General features: G+C 47.8%; 1 protein-coding gene across 1 annotated transcript; it reads right to left on the bottom strand.

Annotated features, from left to right (window-relative positions):
* Positions 1-904: 904 nt before the first annotated feature.
* Positions 905-14159, bottom strand: Psph (phosphoserine phosphatase). The gene is made up of 6 exons (NM_001009679.1): positions 13944-14159; positions 5958-6116; positions 5066-5200; positions 3808-3953; positions 1753-1901; positions 905-1241 (listed from the first exon to the last, which is right to left on the bottom strand). Exons 2-6 carry the CDS (start codon positions 6095-6097, stop codon positions 1134-1136), a joined length of 678 nt encoding a protein of 225 aa, NP_001009679.1. The 5' UTR covers positions 6098-6116; positions 13944-14159; the 3' UTR covers positions 905-1133.
* Positions 14160-15138: the final 979 nt, after the last annotated feature.

The following is a 15138-nucleotide window of genomic DNA, read 5'->3' as shown; positions in this document are numbered from 1 at the left end:
GTCTTTTTTAAGAGCAGCAAATGCCTTTAATCCCAGCACTCAGGAGTCAGAGACAGGCAGATCTCTGCGAGTTCGAAGCCAGCCCAGTCTACAAACGACTTCCAGGACAATCAGGGCTACAGAGAGAAACCCTATATCAAAAAAAAAAAAAAAAAAAAAAAAAAAAAAAAAAAAAAACAACGAAAAACCCAAAATTAATTAATAATAAGATGTAACACTTCTTTTTATTCCTTTTCTAGGATATAGGCTCTTATTCTGGCTGGCCTGGAATTCTCCATCCTCCTCCCTAGCCTTCTAAGTACTGGGATTACATGTGTATACCACCATACCCAGCCACATAAAACAAAGCCACTGTGAGGGGAAAAAAGATGTCCTCCTCCTGTGAGCCAGTGTTTCCTGTAATGAGGGAGGGGGGCAGGCAGTGTGCCAGTGCTGTGGACGGAGAAACACCAACAACTCTCTCCCCAGTGTGGGGTGGTTTGTACTTACACACTCACAGCTCCTGAAACACTAGACACAGGAATTCCGAAGAGGCAGGATTAAAAATTAAACAAATCAGCTGGCTGTGGTGACATGCACCTTTAATCCAGTACTTGGGAGACAGGAGGAGCTCTATGAACACGAGGCAAGCCCAGGCTACATGAGACCCTGTCTCAAAAGAGAAAACAGAAAATCGAACAAATCTATTCTGAAAACTTTTTTTTCCCCAACACGGGATTTCTCTGGGTAGCCCTGGCTGTCCTGGAACTCACTCTGTAGACCAGGTTTTCCTGGAACTCAGAGAGTCCCCCTGCCTCTGCCTCCTAAGTGCTGAGGCTAAAACTGGAGGGCACCATCACCCAGTACAAATGTTCTTTATATACCAAAAGGAAACCCAAATTCACTTAGAGCTACTGAATCCATGTTGCAAGAGTAAAGGCATTTAATTTACTATGCACCTCAGAAAGCTCCAGGTAAAATATTCCGAGGAATATACACAAAGAATTCAGAATATAAAACTCTCCATGTAATTAGTAGTCATATTAATATTGGAACTACAGTAGAAAAAAATAGCTGTCTCCTAGACTCTTCCAGGAGCCCAACTGTGTAGCGTCGAGAAGGTGGAGTTGTTCTGAGTGACCGGGAAGTCCAGATCATTCTTCCAGTTCTCCTAGCAGTTCAACAAAGTCAGTGATGTACCACTTGGCATTGTCCTTAACCTGCTGCCTGATCACGTTGCCTCCAAAGCCAATGAAGGCATCCTAGAAAGGAAGGGGGACAATTAGCGACTCTTAAAATGGCACACCCAGAAACATAAAAAATATGAAAATACTTAAGGGAAAATTTATCTATATCATACATATATATGCATATGGGTGTACATATTGTGTGTGTGTGTGTGTGTGTGTGTGTGTGTGTGTGTGTCCAGTCTCACTCTCTCTGCCTCCAACTTGCTGATGTCGGCTCTCAGCTTCTGCTCAAGCGCCATGCCTGTCTGCCTGCCTGCCTGTCACCATGCTCCCTGCCATGACCACAGTGGACTGAGCCTCTGAAGCCATAAGCCAGCCCCAGTTACATGTCTCCTTTCCTGAGTTGCCTTGGTCACGGTGTCTCTTCCCAGCAGTAGAACACTGACTTAAGGTAGTCACTCACAGATATTGCTAGACTGACTGTCTTTTCGCTGCTTCGTGTTCTTATGATATCTATGCTCTTATTTAACTTCTGCTGGAAAGTTTCAGCCAACGTAAAACAACAGCGCTCTTGAATACATACAGCGGGAGGGCAGGCTTCCATGTCTGTGGCTCCGTCTCCAATCATGATTATTTTCTTAAAGTGAAATTTTTCCTTTAAAAATCCAATAACCTTTCCTTTCCCACCTGACTCGGCTGTCGGCTGCGTCTCGTCAAAACCTGCGTACTCACCTGAAGAGATGGGGTAACATGATTAGATTCAGAGTCCTTTTACTCCGGCTAGCTGGTTTATACAGCTGATACCTGGACTTAAATATCAGTATTGAGTCTAAAATAGCCCTGGGCACAGTCACACAGCACGGAACCTGACCCCTGCTCCTGCGGAGGTCGCTCTAGTGGTCAGCTTCAGGTGCATCCTCTAAGCTTCCGGTGCAGGGCTCTAAACTTTGTTGAGCTAGCAGAGCATCACAATACAGCAATTAGTTTACCACGTTAACGTGCTGCTAACGTCACCTAAAGGAAATACAACTTAGTCTCACTTTTTTTTAAAGTAGGATCTCATGTGGACCAGGCTATCCTTGGACTTACAATGTCCTAGGATGAGCCTAAATGCTGACCCTCCAGCTCCCAAATCTGGGGTGCCCCGATCCCAGGTGTGCATGCACACCCATGCCTGGCTGCAGCACTGGGGACGGAACCCAGGGCTAGACCGCAGAGCACTCTGTCCCCCAAATCCCATCCCCAGCTCCAAATTTATTTCTATTCTTACAGCAGTTAACACATTCACTAATGGGTCTGGGGCTGGTTTGGTGTGTTTGAGACTGGGTGTCACTTTGTAGCTTAGGCTGGTGTAGGACTTGAAGCAATTCCCCAGCCTCAGCCTCCCAGGTATAAAGAGCGTGTCCCCATGTCTGGTTCACTCATCCGTTTTGTTTCGTTTGTTGTTGTTATTGACCTTGTTTTTTATTTTTAAAGATGGAGGCTAAGTAGCCACAGATGACCTGCCACTCCTAATCCTCCTGCCTCTGCTTCCCAAATGCTGGGATTACGTGGGTCTTCCCTTCCCAGGCGTCCAGCTTTCTTCAGCCAGTGGCATGGAGTGGCCTGTGTGGCGGTTGGCAGCAGCAAGCTAGCCGTCAGACCTCACCCTCCGTCTACATGTGGGATTGCATTTGAGTCAGGCTTCTCTGGGAGCGCCTTCATCTGCTGAGCCGTCTCACTGGCTTGATTTTAAGATTACCAGCTACCCAAGGAGGGAATGGTGGTGCATGGCTTTAATCCCACAATTGGAAAAGCAGAGGCAGGAGGACCTCTGAGTTCAAGGCCAGCCTGGTCTACAGATCGAGTTCCAGGACAGCCAGGGCTCACAGAGAAACTCTGTCTCAAAAAACAAACAGACAAACAAACAAACACAAAAGATTACCAGCTACCCTAGGACATAGCCAAGCACCCAGGTCAGGTGTCTCACAACAGCCTGCTACTCCAGCTGCAGATCTGATCCCCTCTTCCGGCCTCCAAGGTCACTTGTTTGTCACACAGGTTTGTTTTGAAGATGTATTTGCTTTTATGTATGTGTGTGTTTTGCCTGCGTGCTTGTCTGTGCACCACATGCGTGCCTGGTGCCTTCAGAGGCCAGATGAGGGAGAAGGATACCGTGAAACTGGAGTTACAGGTAGCCGTGGATACCAATATGGGTGCTAGAAGTTAAACCAGGGTCTTCTGGAAGAGCAGCTGGTGCTCTGAACCCCTAAACCACATCTCAAGATCCCATTAAAATGTCTTCAAAAGAACAATTCATGTGGGGCTGGAGAGATGGCTCAGTGGTTAAGAGCACTGGCTGCTCTTCCAGAGGACCTGGGTTCAATTCCCAGCACTCACATGATAGCCTCACAACTGTCTGTAATTCCAGTTCCAGGGGATCTAGCACCCTCACACACACAGACAGACATAAAGGCAAAATACCAATGCACATGAAATAAAAATAAATAAACCTTTAGGATGACTATTAATTATTATTGTTGTTATTTTGTTATTATTATTCATGTAAGTCTTAACTCCAGGGCCACCAGTCCAGTATACAGGATATACTAAATAGCAGAAGGGAAAAGCAGGGAGTGTCCTACCATTAAGGTCTTACCGTTGAAGTAGAATTTCAGCCTATTGGCAAAGACATTGGTTGTGGGGATGTTGAGCTTTGCAGCAACGTGCTCCACAATACTCCTAAAGCCCCCGGAGATGAGGAACACCTGAACATTCCGCTCCTGGAGGCGGCTTACCAGCTCCCTACAAGACCAAGCACATCAGTTACTCCAGGAAGGAAACAGGGAAAAGATGTTAGGGGTTCCCCACTCCCACCCCCATCCAATGCTGGTGGTCCGTCTATAAGGATCATACCTATGAGGATAACGTTTTGTTTGTTTTTCTTCTTTTTTGTTGTTGGCTGTGGGGGTGACTGGTGGCAGGGTGTTGTAAATTTGGGATGTGTGTGTGTTTAAATAAAATTACTTTATTGAACTTGTAGCTGGTCAGAACGGTCGTTCTGAGGTCAGAAATCTCTCTGCACTTTTACTACCAAATCCCTTTTCATTTATGTACCCGCTTTTGTTTTCCTTTGTTGTGTGGATGCCATTTTCAATGTCTTCGCCTTGGTTGTCTGTTGTTTTTAAGACAGATTCTTGCTGTGTACAACCAGACTGGCCTTGACCTCTCAGGATGAGTATCTCAGACATGAACCACCACAGCTGGTCCTGGCTTTCTGGTTGGCTTGTCTGTTTTGCTGGCTGCTTTTGAGATAGGATCTCATGTGTCTGTGGACTATTTGGAATTTCTGATAACCTACCCCCACCTCCCATGTGCTAGGAGTACAAGGATATGTCACACCGACATCCAGCTTGTGCGCATGCGTGCATGTGTGGGTGTGCTCTGAGATGAGGGAGGTAGTGGTGTGTGTGTGTGTGTGTGTGTGTATTCTGAGATGACGTATGTAGGGGTGTGTGTGTGTGTTCTGAGACAAGGTCTCACTCTATAGCCCAGGCTGGTCCTGAACTCAAGATCCTCTTGTCTCAGTTTCCTGGGTCATAGAATTACAAAGGGGCGCCACCATTCCCTGCTTCATGTGTGCTTTTTCAGCTGCACTTAGCAACTAATGGGTGAAACTTTTCTGTTTTGGGTAACCATTGCACCAACACTAAGATAGATCATGAAACCCTAGAGAGGCTTGGAGAAGGCGGGAGGACAGACAGCAGCAAGACCAGAGGGTGCGGTAAGAGCAGACAGAAGTGAGACAGCCACAGAGAAGGGAGCCCAACAACAGCATCCTCTCAGGAGGAAAGAGCCTCACCAGCCCGGAGCTGCTAAGAAGCCGGTGCGCTAAGAGCCGAGCGAGTCGTGCTTACCTTATCCCCGGGGTCAGGTGTGGCGGGTGTTCAGCCAGCAGCCTCTGCACCTGATCCCTGGAGGGCTGGATCAGTGCCAGGCGCTCAGTGAGCGCATCTTTGAAAGGCAACGCTCCTCCCATGGCTCTCCGTGTCCTAGGAGGAAGACCCAAGGATCAGGCCAGCTGTCAGAGGTGTCCTTGAGAAGTCGACACGCCTTCCTGAGCCAGGACTTTGAGATAACCATCAGGAAGAAGGCAGTGCCATAAACCCGACTCTACACAGATGTGTACAGGGGTCCGCTTGAGAATCCCACTGACACTCGGAGGTCATGTACCTCGAGCCCACACACCGTCAGAAACCCACGCGCCCCACACATAGCACCTTGCTTGCAAACCGTGGACTTTTATAACCGAGAAAGAAAGCAAAGGTTGAAAGGTCTTGCAGGAAACAGCTGAGCAGATGACAGCCGCAGCTAAGGTGTCAATACTGCACAGTGGGGACAGCAAAGAGAAGGGACAGAGGTTCTAGCCTGGATCTCTTGCCACTGAAGCAGTAAGGCTGCACTTTCAACCATGACAGGAGGCACTGGATGTTTAGAGCCTGGGGCCACCTTCTTGGATTAATCATTTTCCCAGCCTGCCTAAGAATGTGTCTCATCGGCAGAGACAACCGTGTTTTGCTTCCTTTGTTCTTGCTGGAATGTTTGCAGATGGATAATGAAGACGGGGCTCTAGTAAATTCAGTCCTAGGCAGCGGGAGGGAATGCCTAGTGCTTTGTCTTAGCACTGGGCCAAACCCAGAACCCAGAACTGAGACCTAACCCAGCCTTCCGTCCAGTCACATTCCTTTTGTTTTGTTTTTAAAGGTGAACTCTTTACCACATCATAAAGGGAATACAGACAGTTCGTACATTTCAGACACTGCAGCCTCCACACCACAGAATTTGGCCAGCTCATCGATTCCCTCTTCTCTGATGACTGTGCTATCAACATCAAAGCACACTGCATCAGCCGAACAGAAGAGCTTCCTCAGCTCTGAGTGGGAGACCATCCTGGGAAGAGTTTTCCTCCTATAGGAGAAAAAGAGAAATGAACTTAAAGGGGTTGGGGATGTGGCTCAGTAGTAGTGTTAACCAGTGTGTATGAAGTCCTGAGTTTCACCCCAGGACCATATAAGTTGGGCGCAGTGGTGTATGCCTGTGATCTTAGCTCTCAGGAGTTGAGGCAGGAGGATCAAGAGTTTACAACTGGGGCTGAAGAGATGGTCCAGTAGTTAAGAGTGCTTGTGGCTCTCCAAAGGACCCAAGTCCAGTTCCCAGCATCCACGCACGTCAGGCAGCTCACAACTACGTGTAATTCCAGCTCCAAGGGAGCACACACACTTAAATAAAAATAGCAACAATAAGGTTTTAAAACGAGAGTTGCTGGGCAATGGTTACACACACCTCTAGTCCCAGCACTTGGGAGGTGGAAGCAGGCTGATCTCTTAGGTTCAAAGCCAGCCTGGTGTACAGAGTGAGTTCTAAGACAGCCTGTGTCAACACACACACACCACACACACACACACACAAACACACAGAGAGAGAGAGAGAGAGAGAGAGAGAGAGTTTAAGATCATCTTTAGCTATATATAGCAAGTTTGAGGCCAGCCCGTGCTACACCAAACCCTGTCTCAAACAAAAATGGTAGTGGGGAATTGATCAATAGGGAAAGAAGCCTGCAGCCAAACCTTCGTGCCTGGAAGCCACATGGTGGAGGTGAGCAGAGGAATCGCAAAAGGTTCCTATGACCCCCACACTCACACTGTGCTACACATGCATCCTCACTCACAGTAACGGAAGGAAGGAAGGAAGGAAGGAAGGAAGGAAGGAAGGAAGGAAGGAAGGAAGAAAGGAAGGAAGGAAGAAAGGAAGAAAGGAAGGAAGGAAGGAGACAAAAGAAAGAAAACAGGCAGACAGGCGGGCAGGTGGGCAAGTGTGCTCCCCAAACGCATTATGTGAGTCAACCGCGCAGGACAGGGAGCCCCAGGCTGAGGGAAAGCGAGCCAGGAAGATGCCTTATGTAAGAACGGAAGTGAGACAGTGACAGAATAACTGACAGGACCCGGACTCAGAACCAGTGAGAAAAGGAAGCCAGGTCAGGCATGGAGCCTGGAGGAAACAACACCGTCCTTAAGCCATCCCCAGTATTTCAGAGATGCTGGGCGTGGCCGTGCATGCCTGTGCTCGCAGTGTCAGCACTCAGGAGGGAGGGGAGGGGGATGGGGGCTAAAGGTCTATCCTTAGGTGTATGATGAGTTTGAGTTAATAAGGTATAGGCAAGCCTGAGCTAGAGATACGAACTCTAAATAAATAAGAAAATAAGTAAATAAATAAGCAGGTATGTATGGTGGTGCACACACTGTGAAACCCAGCACTAAGGAGGCTGAGGCAGGAGGATCATGAGATTAAAGCTAGGCTGGTGCTACACATGAGACTAGTCTAAGATTAGTTAAATAAACAAATGAACAAATAAATAAATAAGGGGGTGGGGTCTGGAGAGATGGCTCAGTGATAAACAAGAGCACTGGCTGAGCTCTATTAGAGGACCCAGGTTCGATTCCCAGCACTCACATGGCAGTTCACAACTGTCTGTGACTCCAGCTCCAGGGGTTCATGGCACCAGGCACGCACATGGTGTACACATCTGTGCATGCAGGCAAACACTTATACACATAAAACAAAACAAAATAAATCTTTAAACAAAAGAAACCGGGGGTTGGGCATTTAGCTCAGTGGTAGAGCGCTTGCCTAGCAAGCGCAAGGCCCTGGGTTCGGTCCCCAGCTCCGGAAAAAAAAAGAAAAAAAACAAAACAAACAAAGAAACCCTTGGCTATAGGGAAAGCGACCTGCTAAATTCAGTTCCTTCAAAGTAAACATTAGACCTCTGCAGAGAGAAAGAAAAGTCGCTGCTGGGAACCTGGCTTTTGGGGGAAGGGAAGGCTGGGGCTGGGGGGCTGGAGAGAGTATGGGCAGAAAAGGTCTGTGTTCAAACACAGGCCCGCCCATAGCTTCTGTGCTGCTTGGCCTTCTGTGGGGCAGACTGGGCTCCAGCTTGGCCATGGGCCCATTCGACTTTTTTTTTCTTTTTTTTCGGAGCTGGGGACCGAACCCAGGGCCTTGCGCTTGCTAGGCAAGCACTCTACCACTGAGCTAAATCCCAACCCCGACTTTATTTTTTAAAGTGTGCTGATAAGCCCTCCTTAACCAGGGCGCCAAAGTGAAAACACACGTTTTCTTCATGGCTGGATTTAGGCCTGCAGTGGGTGAGAGGGGAAAAAATAATCTCCTTGCTCAAACACCTGGCAGCTTTTCCACAGGGAGGATCACCTCTTTCACCATCTGCCTCACTGACCTCTTATCTTCAAAGATGGATTTTATCTGCATTAAGACAGATAACAGCGGGGTACTGGTGTGAGTCCATCATCCCAGCAAGTGGAAGGTGAACGAGAGGAGCAGGAGATCAGGGTCTGCCAAGCAGGGGTGGCACACGCTGTGAGTCCCTGCACCCAGGAGGCCGAGGCAGGGGGAATCTCTGAGTTTGAAGCTACACTGGTCTACAGAAAGAGTTCCAGGACAGCCAGGACTAGAAAGAGAAACCCTGTCTCAAAAATAAAGGGCATTGGGGGGCTGGAGAGATGGCTCAGTGGTTAAGAACACCCGACTGTTCTTCCAGAGGTCCTGAGTTCAATTCCCAGCAACCACATGGTGGCTCACAACCATCTGTAATGAGATCTGATGCCCTCTTCTGGTGTGTCTGAAGACAGCTACAGTGTACTGTATCAAATAAAAAAATCCTAAAAGGGGGGTAGCATTAAAGGTCAGCACAGTGAGGATAGAGCAGCAGTGGCTCATGGGTAAAAGCACAGAGGACCCAGGTTCAGTTCTCAGCACCCATGTGGCAGTTCTACTCCCAGGAAATCCAGTGCTGCCTTTCTGGCTTCTTCATGCACCAGTATGAGTGTGGCATCCACACATAAAATAAAAATAAGTAAATCTTTAAAATGGCCACAGAGGCTAAGCACATCTGAAAAAATCAGGATCCCTAAACAATGCAAAATAGATTATGGGAAGCTTCCAGACCCACTCTGGAGTAGGGGAAAGGTTATTGGCCAGCTCTGGCTGTTGTCTGCTGTTGCAGAAGATTTAGTCAGGTATCCTGGTTGGTACGGAACTCCTCGGGCAAGCTGCCTAGCCTATGCTGAATGTTGGGGCTTCATGCCTCAGTTAAAGAGCTAAGATTAAAGGCAGACAGCACCACACCTGGCCATTTCCTTTTTATGATTAAACAAACAGCTATTGTGGGTGAGCGAGAGGGCACAGTGGAGATACGGGACTCTGCAGCCACCCAAGCCTGACAGCCTGAGTTCTCTCTCCAGGACCGATACCCCACAGGGAGAGAACTGACTCCCTAATGTTGTGTTCTGACTTCCACAATGTACCATGGCACCTGTGCGCCCACCGACACACACATACACACATACACAATCAATCAATCAATCAATCAATCAATGGGAAAATGCTTAGATAAATAAATCGTTTAAGGAGGAAAAAACCAGGGCTGGAGGGAGGTCTCAGGGTTAAAAGTGCGCATGCACACACACTTTTTAAAATGTAAATTTAAAAAAGAAACAGAGAAGTGGCTTAGCAGTGAAGAGCACTGTTCTTGCTGAGGACCAGGGTTAGTTACCACAATCCACATGGTGATTCCTAACTCTTATTCCAGGGACCCAACGTCCTCTTCTGACTTCAGTGGGCACTGAGTGTAAGTTGTACACATATATTCAGGCAAGCAAACACTTATACACATGAAAGGTCTTTTTTTCCCTGAGATATGGACCCACTGTGTAGTGGGGATTATTGTTTCTTTAAAAACCCAGTTACGTTACAGAAATCTGTCCGTGATTTAATCCCAGGCGAGGAATACAGGGCTGCTTTAGTTTGTCTCTTGCTCTAGCAGGGGTGTGATTTTTGCCAGCTTCACATAGTTTGATTCTGGGAACTCTGGAGAGGGTATAAATGCCAGAGCTCCAAGAGGGGCAAGAGGCACTGAGAAGACGAAGAAGACGGCTGCCACTTCCTGATGCTACACCTGGCTGCTGTTGTTGAGGTTTGTCAAGTGGTCATGAGCAAGAAGACAAGACAAAGTTAAAGATATCCTAACGACAAAGACTGAACTTGCCGGGCTGGAGAGGTGGCTCAGTGGTAAGAGCACTGACTGCTCTTTTAGAGGTCCTGAGTTTAATCCCAGCAACCACAGGGTGGCTCACAACCATCTGTAGTGAGATCTGATGCCCTCTTCTGGTGTGTCTGAAGACAGCTACAGGGTACTCCTATAAATAAACCTATCTATCTATCTTAAAAATAAACACTGGACTTGCCCCTAGAAGCTCAATAACCCCAATCCACAGAAGTAGCTCATAGAGGTCTACATGCCCTTTCCACTCTAACCTTCTTCCTCCTTTGCTCCTCCCTAGTGTTGGGGAGTTGGAAGGGGTAGGTGTGAGAAATAATAAAATAATAAAACGAATAAGCCAACACTTCTACATAGCCCTGGCTGTCCTGGAACTCACTATGTAGACCAGGCAGGCCTCAAACTCACAGTGATTCACCTGCCTCTGTACCCCAAGTGCTGGGATTAATGTGTGCACCATCATAGAGGCAAAACAAATCTTTCTGAGGAAGAAAGCTAGCTATTCACACCATGTGTAATTCGTATCAGGAAGAGGGTTACTGTGAATTACAAACCAAATTAGAATACAGAATGAGACTTTGCGGGGCTGGAGGGATGGCTCAGTGGTTAAGAGCACTGACTGCTCTTCCAGAGGTCCCGAGTTCAATTCCCAGCAACCACATGGTGGCTCACAACCATCTGTAACGGGATCTGATGCTTTCTTCTGATGTGTCTGAAGACAGTGACAGTGTACTCACATACATAAATAAATCTTTTAAAAAAATGAGACTTTGCTACCAAAAATAAAAATAAAAAATAAAATTCGGGAGCTGGAGAAATGGCTCACCAGTAAAGAGCACTGGCTGCTCTTCCGGGGGCTATGGTTTTGATCCAGAACCCATATGGCTGCTCACAACTGACTACACCTCCAGTCCCAGAAGATCTGATCCCTCTTCTGGCCTCTGCAGGCACCAGCCATGCAAGTGGTGCACAAAAATGCACATGGGTAAGACACTGGCAAAGCGTGTGCCCTAGGTGAGAAGGTTCGCTTACAGGCAAGCCTAAGGACCAAAAGCATGGAGACGCCTGGTACTCACGATTCTCTAGTGCTGGGTTCTCTCTTCCCCTTCCCTTGTTGGTTAAAAATGCACCATAAACCTCAACTTAGAGGTTTTTAAAGGAAGATCTGTGGGTTTTGCAAGAGACTAAAAAAACAAAACATGAGAAAATGAACAACCAGGAACAGACTGGTAAGGTGGTAGAGGGGCTAAGGATCATGGCCGAGCTGGTAAAGCATTTGGCTAGCACACGGCAAGCCGGGGGTTCTGCCCTCGGAAGCCCATAAACCACGGTTGATGACCTAGCCCTGTAATCCCAGCACTACAGGGCAGAATCAGTTCAGAGGGCCAGACGTTCAAGGCTACATAGGGAGTTTATGGTTCAAGGCAAGCCTGGATTAATTGAGACTATCAAAAAGAAAAGGAGGAGGGGGCTGATTGACCTCCTGGTGAGATTGTTCCAACAACAGTTCAAACCCAGGGTTTCCTAAAACTGCTTCCCCTGGGAGATAGATGTTGGAGCACTGCAGAGAAGAAGCTACGGCTTTGCCTGTGGCTTCCATTCTGCCACATCCAGGAGTTACCATCCCTAGGAGCCGATTACAAAGAAAAGGTGCGGGAATATGAGACGCACATGCGCGTGGTGCCTTATATCTGAAAGGTCAATATTAGAGGAGGTAAGGAAGCCTGAGGCAGGAGAACTGCTCTGAGTTTTAATCCTGTCTCAAAAACTGGAAAATACAGAATAAAGGAAGAGGAGCTAAACTGTAGGTGGGGCTCAGCAGCGGAGCGCACGGCCCCGCGGGCCACGCCCAATACCACAGAATAACTTAATCACTTACAATTGGGGAAACAAAGTCAAGGGCAATGGAGGAGGAGCCAGAAAATGATTCCGGGGCTGGCAAGATGGCTCCGTGGATAAAAATGCCATGAGACTCTGGTGGCTGCTGGACACCTTGGTGAAAGGAGAGAACTGATTCCTGAAAGGTCCTGTGATCTCCACAGGTGCACCATGGCGGTAGTGGTGCACAGCCTTAATCCCAGCACTTAGGAGGCAGAGGCAGGCAGATAACTGAGTTTGAAGCCAGCCTGGTCTACAGAGTAAGTTCCAGGACAGCCAGGGGTACACAGAGAAATCCTGTCTCTAAATAAATAAATAAACTGCAAATATTAGCCGGGCACACGAGTACATACCCAGAATCTCAGCAGTCATGAGGATAAAGCACAGAGGAGTTCAACTTAAACCCAGGCTCTGCTGCTGCTAGAGCCTGACTCAAAAAAAAAAAAAAATCCAAATGGGGTTAGGAAGATGGCTCACATAGTAAGAGTCCAACCTAAGTTTAATTGGTAGAAGAGTGGTTTTTTTTAAAAAATAAATAAATAAATAAATAAATAAATAAATAAAGCTAGGGGATGGTCAAATGACTCAGTGGGTAGAAACCCCTCGCTGTGTAAATCTGATGACCCTAGTTCAAATCCCAGAACCTAGACTAGCCTAGAAAAAGAATTAATTCCAAAGTTGTCTTCTGACCTCCACACAAGCACCATAGACTTTGCATATGTGTGCACAAGGGTACACACACACACAAAACAAACAAACAAACAAAAAAAGCGAAGCAGAGTGCACAGGTTTATAATCCCACTGCAGAGAACTAGGAGAAGTGCAGGTTCCTGGGCCAGCTCAGCCTAATTGGCAAGTTCCAAGCAAGTCAGCAACCCTGTCTTTAAAAAAAAGAAAGACTTTGGTAGTAGTGGCACAGATGTTTAATCCCAGCACTCGGAAGGCAGAGGCAGGCAGATCCCTGAGTTTTGAGGCCAGCCTGGCCTACAGAGGGAGTTCCAGGACAGCTAGGGCTACACAGAGAAATCCTGTCTTGAAATACCAAAGAAAGCTAACACACCTGAGGCTACGGCAGCAGGATCACTGCAAGTTCAAACCAGCCTGGACTACCTTTAATTTTCAGATTTCAGGTCAGCCTGTGCTAACACACAACACACACACCACACACACACACACACACACACACACACACACACACACACTATAATGTGCAAGATGCATGGAAAGAAAGGATGGTGATCTGGGCTGGAGAGATTGCTCAGTGGTTAAGCCTGCTTGCTGTTCTTCCAGAGAATAGGAGTTTGCTTCCCAGCACCCACCGGGGTCACAGGGGTCAGTTCACAGCTCCTGGGGATCTGACACCTTTGGCCTCTGAAGGACACACACACACACACACACACACACACACACACACACACACACTTAAAGAAAACGAACAAATTAAATGAATGAGTTAACACCCAAATTAAAGCTATTCCCTTCTAACTGTATATGGTTATTTCAAATTCTATTTTTAATGAAAAGTATAGCAAAGTCATTTCCCGGTCTGATGAATTTTCTTATCTCTGCTGTGCCAGATTGCATCATTCATTCAGACTGTTTGTCGTGGAGTATGAAAAAAAAGTGAAGCTATCTAAAATAAGGACCTAAAAAAGGGAAGCCTTGGACTCCCAGGGGATAATCTACCTATCCAGTAAAGAATCAGAGAGGAGACTGCCCTGGGAGAGCGAATACCGGTGCATCAGAAAGCTGGACACTGGGCAGACTGGCGTGAGCCGGGAACTCACCGCTGTTCCTGGGCCGCGCTGGTCTTCTTGGTTCCGGTACCTGTAACTTTCCGGTAGTAGTGGGGTCTGGAGCTGCTGCAACGTGCGAGCGCTGTGTCCTGAGTGAGGTGACCGGTAAGGCAGATCACAGCCTTCACTCAACGCTCGTCTGGGATCTGCCGATGCCTCCGGCGTCTCCAGAGCAGTTTGGCATGTGTGCTTCCAACTGGAGAAGCCAGATCTCAGCTCTGCAAAACCGGGTTGGAAGGGCGCCTTGGTCCAGCCCCCCAGAGGCGGGGCTTCACGATCCCGCCCCCAACCCCTTCCCTTCCAAGGGGCTGGGCGCGGACAGAGCTACTTACTGTGAGATCTGCGATCCCTACTTTGTTGAGTTGGCTCGAAAGAGTTCCCAGACTTTCAGAAGCTGCTTCCCAGTGCCTGATCCCTGCACGGGAGAGAAGCGAGGGACCTCTGTACTGATTTTGCAATGCATGAAGCTCCTTGTGAGCCCTTTCTGAAACCCACATTTTCTACGCTACCCCTGCAGGAATGCAGGTGCCAAGAAAATTACAAAATCTACAGACTCGCTGGCAAAGTAACTCAGTTGGCAGGATGTTTCGCCTAGCGTGCGAAAATTGGGTTCCGCCGGGGCAGTGGTGGCCCCCGCCTTTAATCCCAGCCCTCAAGAGGCAGAGACAGGTGGTCGAGGCTAGCCTGGTCTACAGAGTTCCAGGACAGCCATGGCTGTTACACAGAGAAACCCTGTCTCAGGGAGCTAACATACACCCGGATTACACATGCCTGTAATTCCACCACTCAAGAGGCAGAGATAGGAGAATCTATCCTTCAGTCATCCTGACATTATGAATTTGAGGCCAGCCTGAACACAGGAGAGACGCTGCCGAATAAAAATACTTTCTTCACACTTCAAATTCCCCTTACCCCTCCCCCCCCAAAAAAAGTCATGTCAAAATCGTTGCTGGGCAGGGAAAAGGCCCTGATGTTATGGAGTGCGTGCTGCTCTTGCAGAGAGAATCCAGGTTTGGGCCCAGCACTAGTTCGGTGAGGTCACTGCCTGATGGCCTCTGAGAGCATCAGAACACGTGCAGGAACATGCATATACATAAGTAAAAATAATTCTTTTTAACTTAAATGTGTGTGGGGAGGGGGGATTGGAGACAGGGTTTCTCTGTGTAGCCCTGCTATCCTGGAACTT

The sequence above is a fragment of the Rattus norvegicus genome, chromosome 12, assembly GCF_021556685.1.
Source record: "Rattus norvegicus strain SHRSP/BbbUtx chromosome 12, alternate assembly SHRSP_T2T, whole genome shotgun sequence".
Lineage (NCBI taxonomy): Eukaryota > Metazoa > Chordata > Mammalia > Rodentia > Muridae > Rattus > Rattus norvegicus.
The sequence above is the reverse complement of the archived record's forward strand: the minus strand, read 5'-3'. Positions and strand labels throughout refer to the sequence as shown.

Coding starts and splice junctions, on each gene's coding strand:
- Psph (NM_001009679.1), bottom strand. CDS start 6,097: ATGGTCTCCCACTCAGAGCTGAGGAAGCTCTTCTGTTCGGCTGATGCA. Junction 5,201..5,957: donor GAGGCTGCAGTGTCTGAAAT/GTACGAACTGTC, acceptor TCTTCCTCCTAG/GACACGGAGAGCCATGGGAG. Junction 1,902..3,807: donor GCTGAAATTCTACTTCAACG/GTAAGACCTTAA, acceptor CCATCTCTTCAG/GTGAGTACGCAGGTTTTGAC.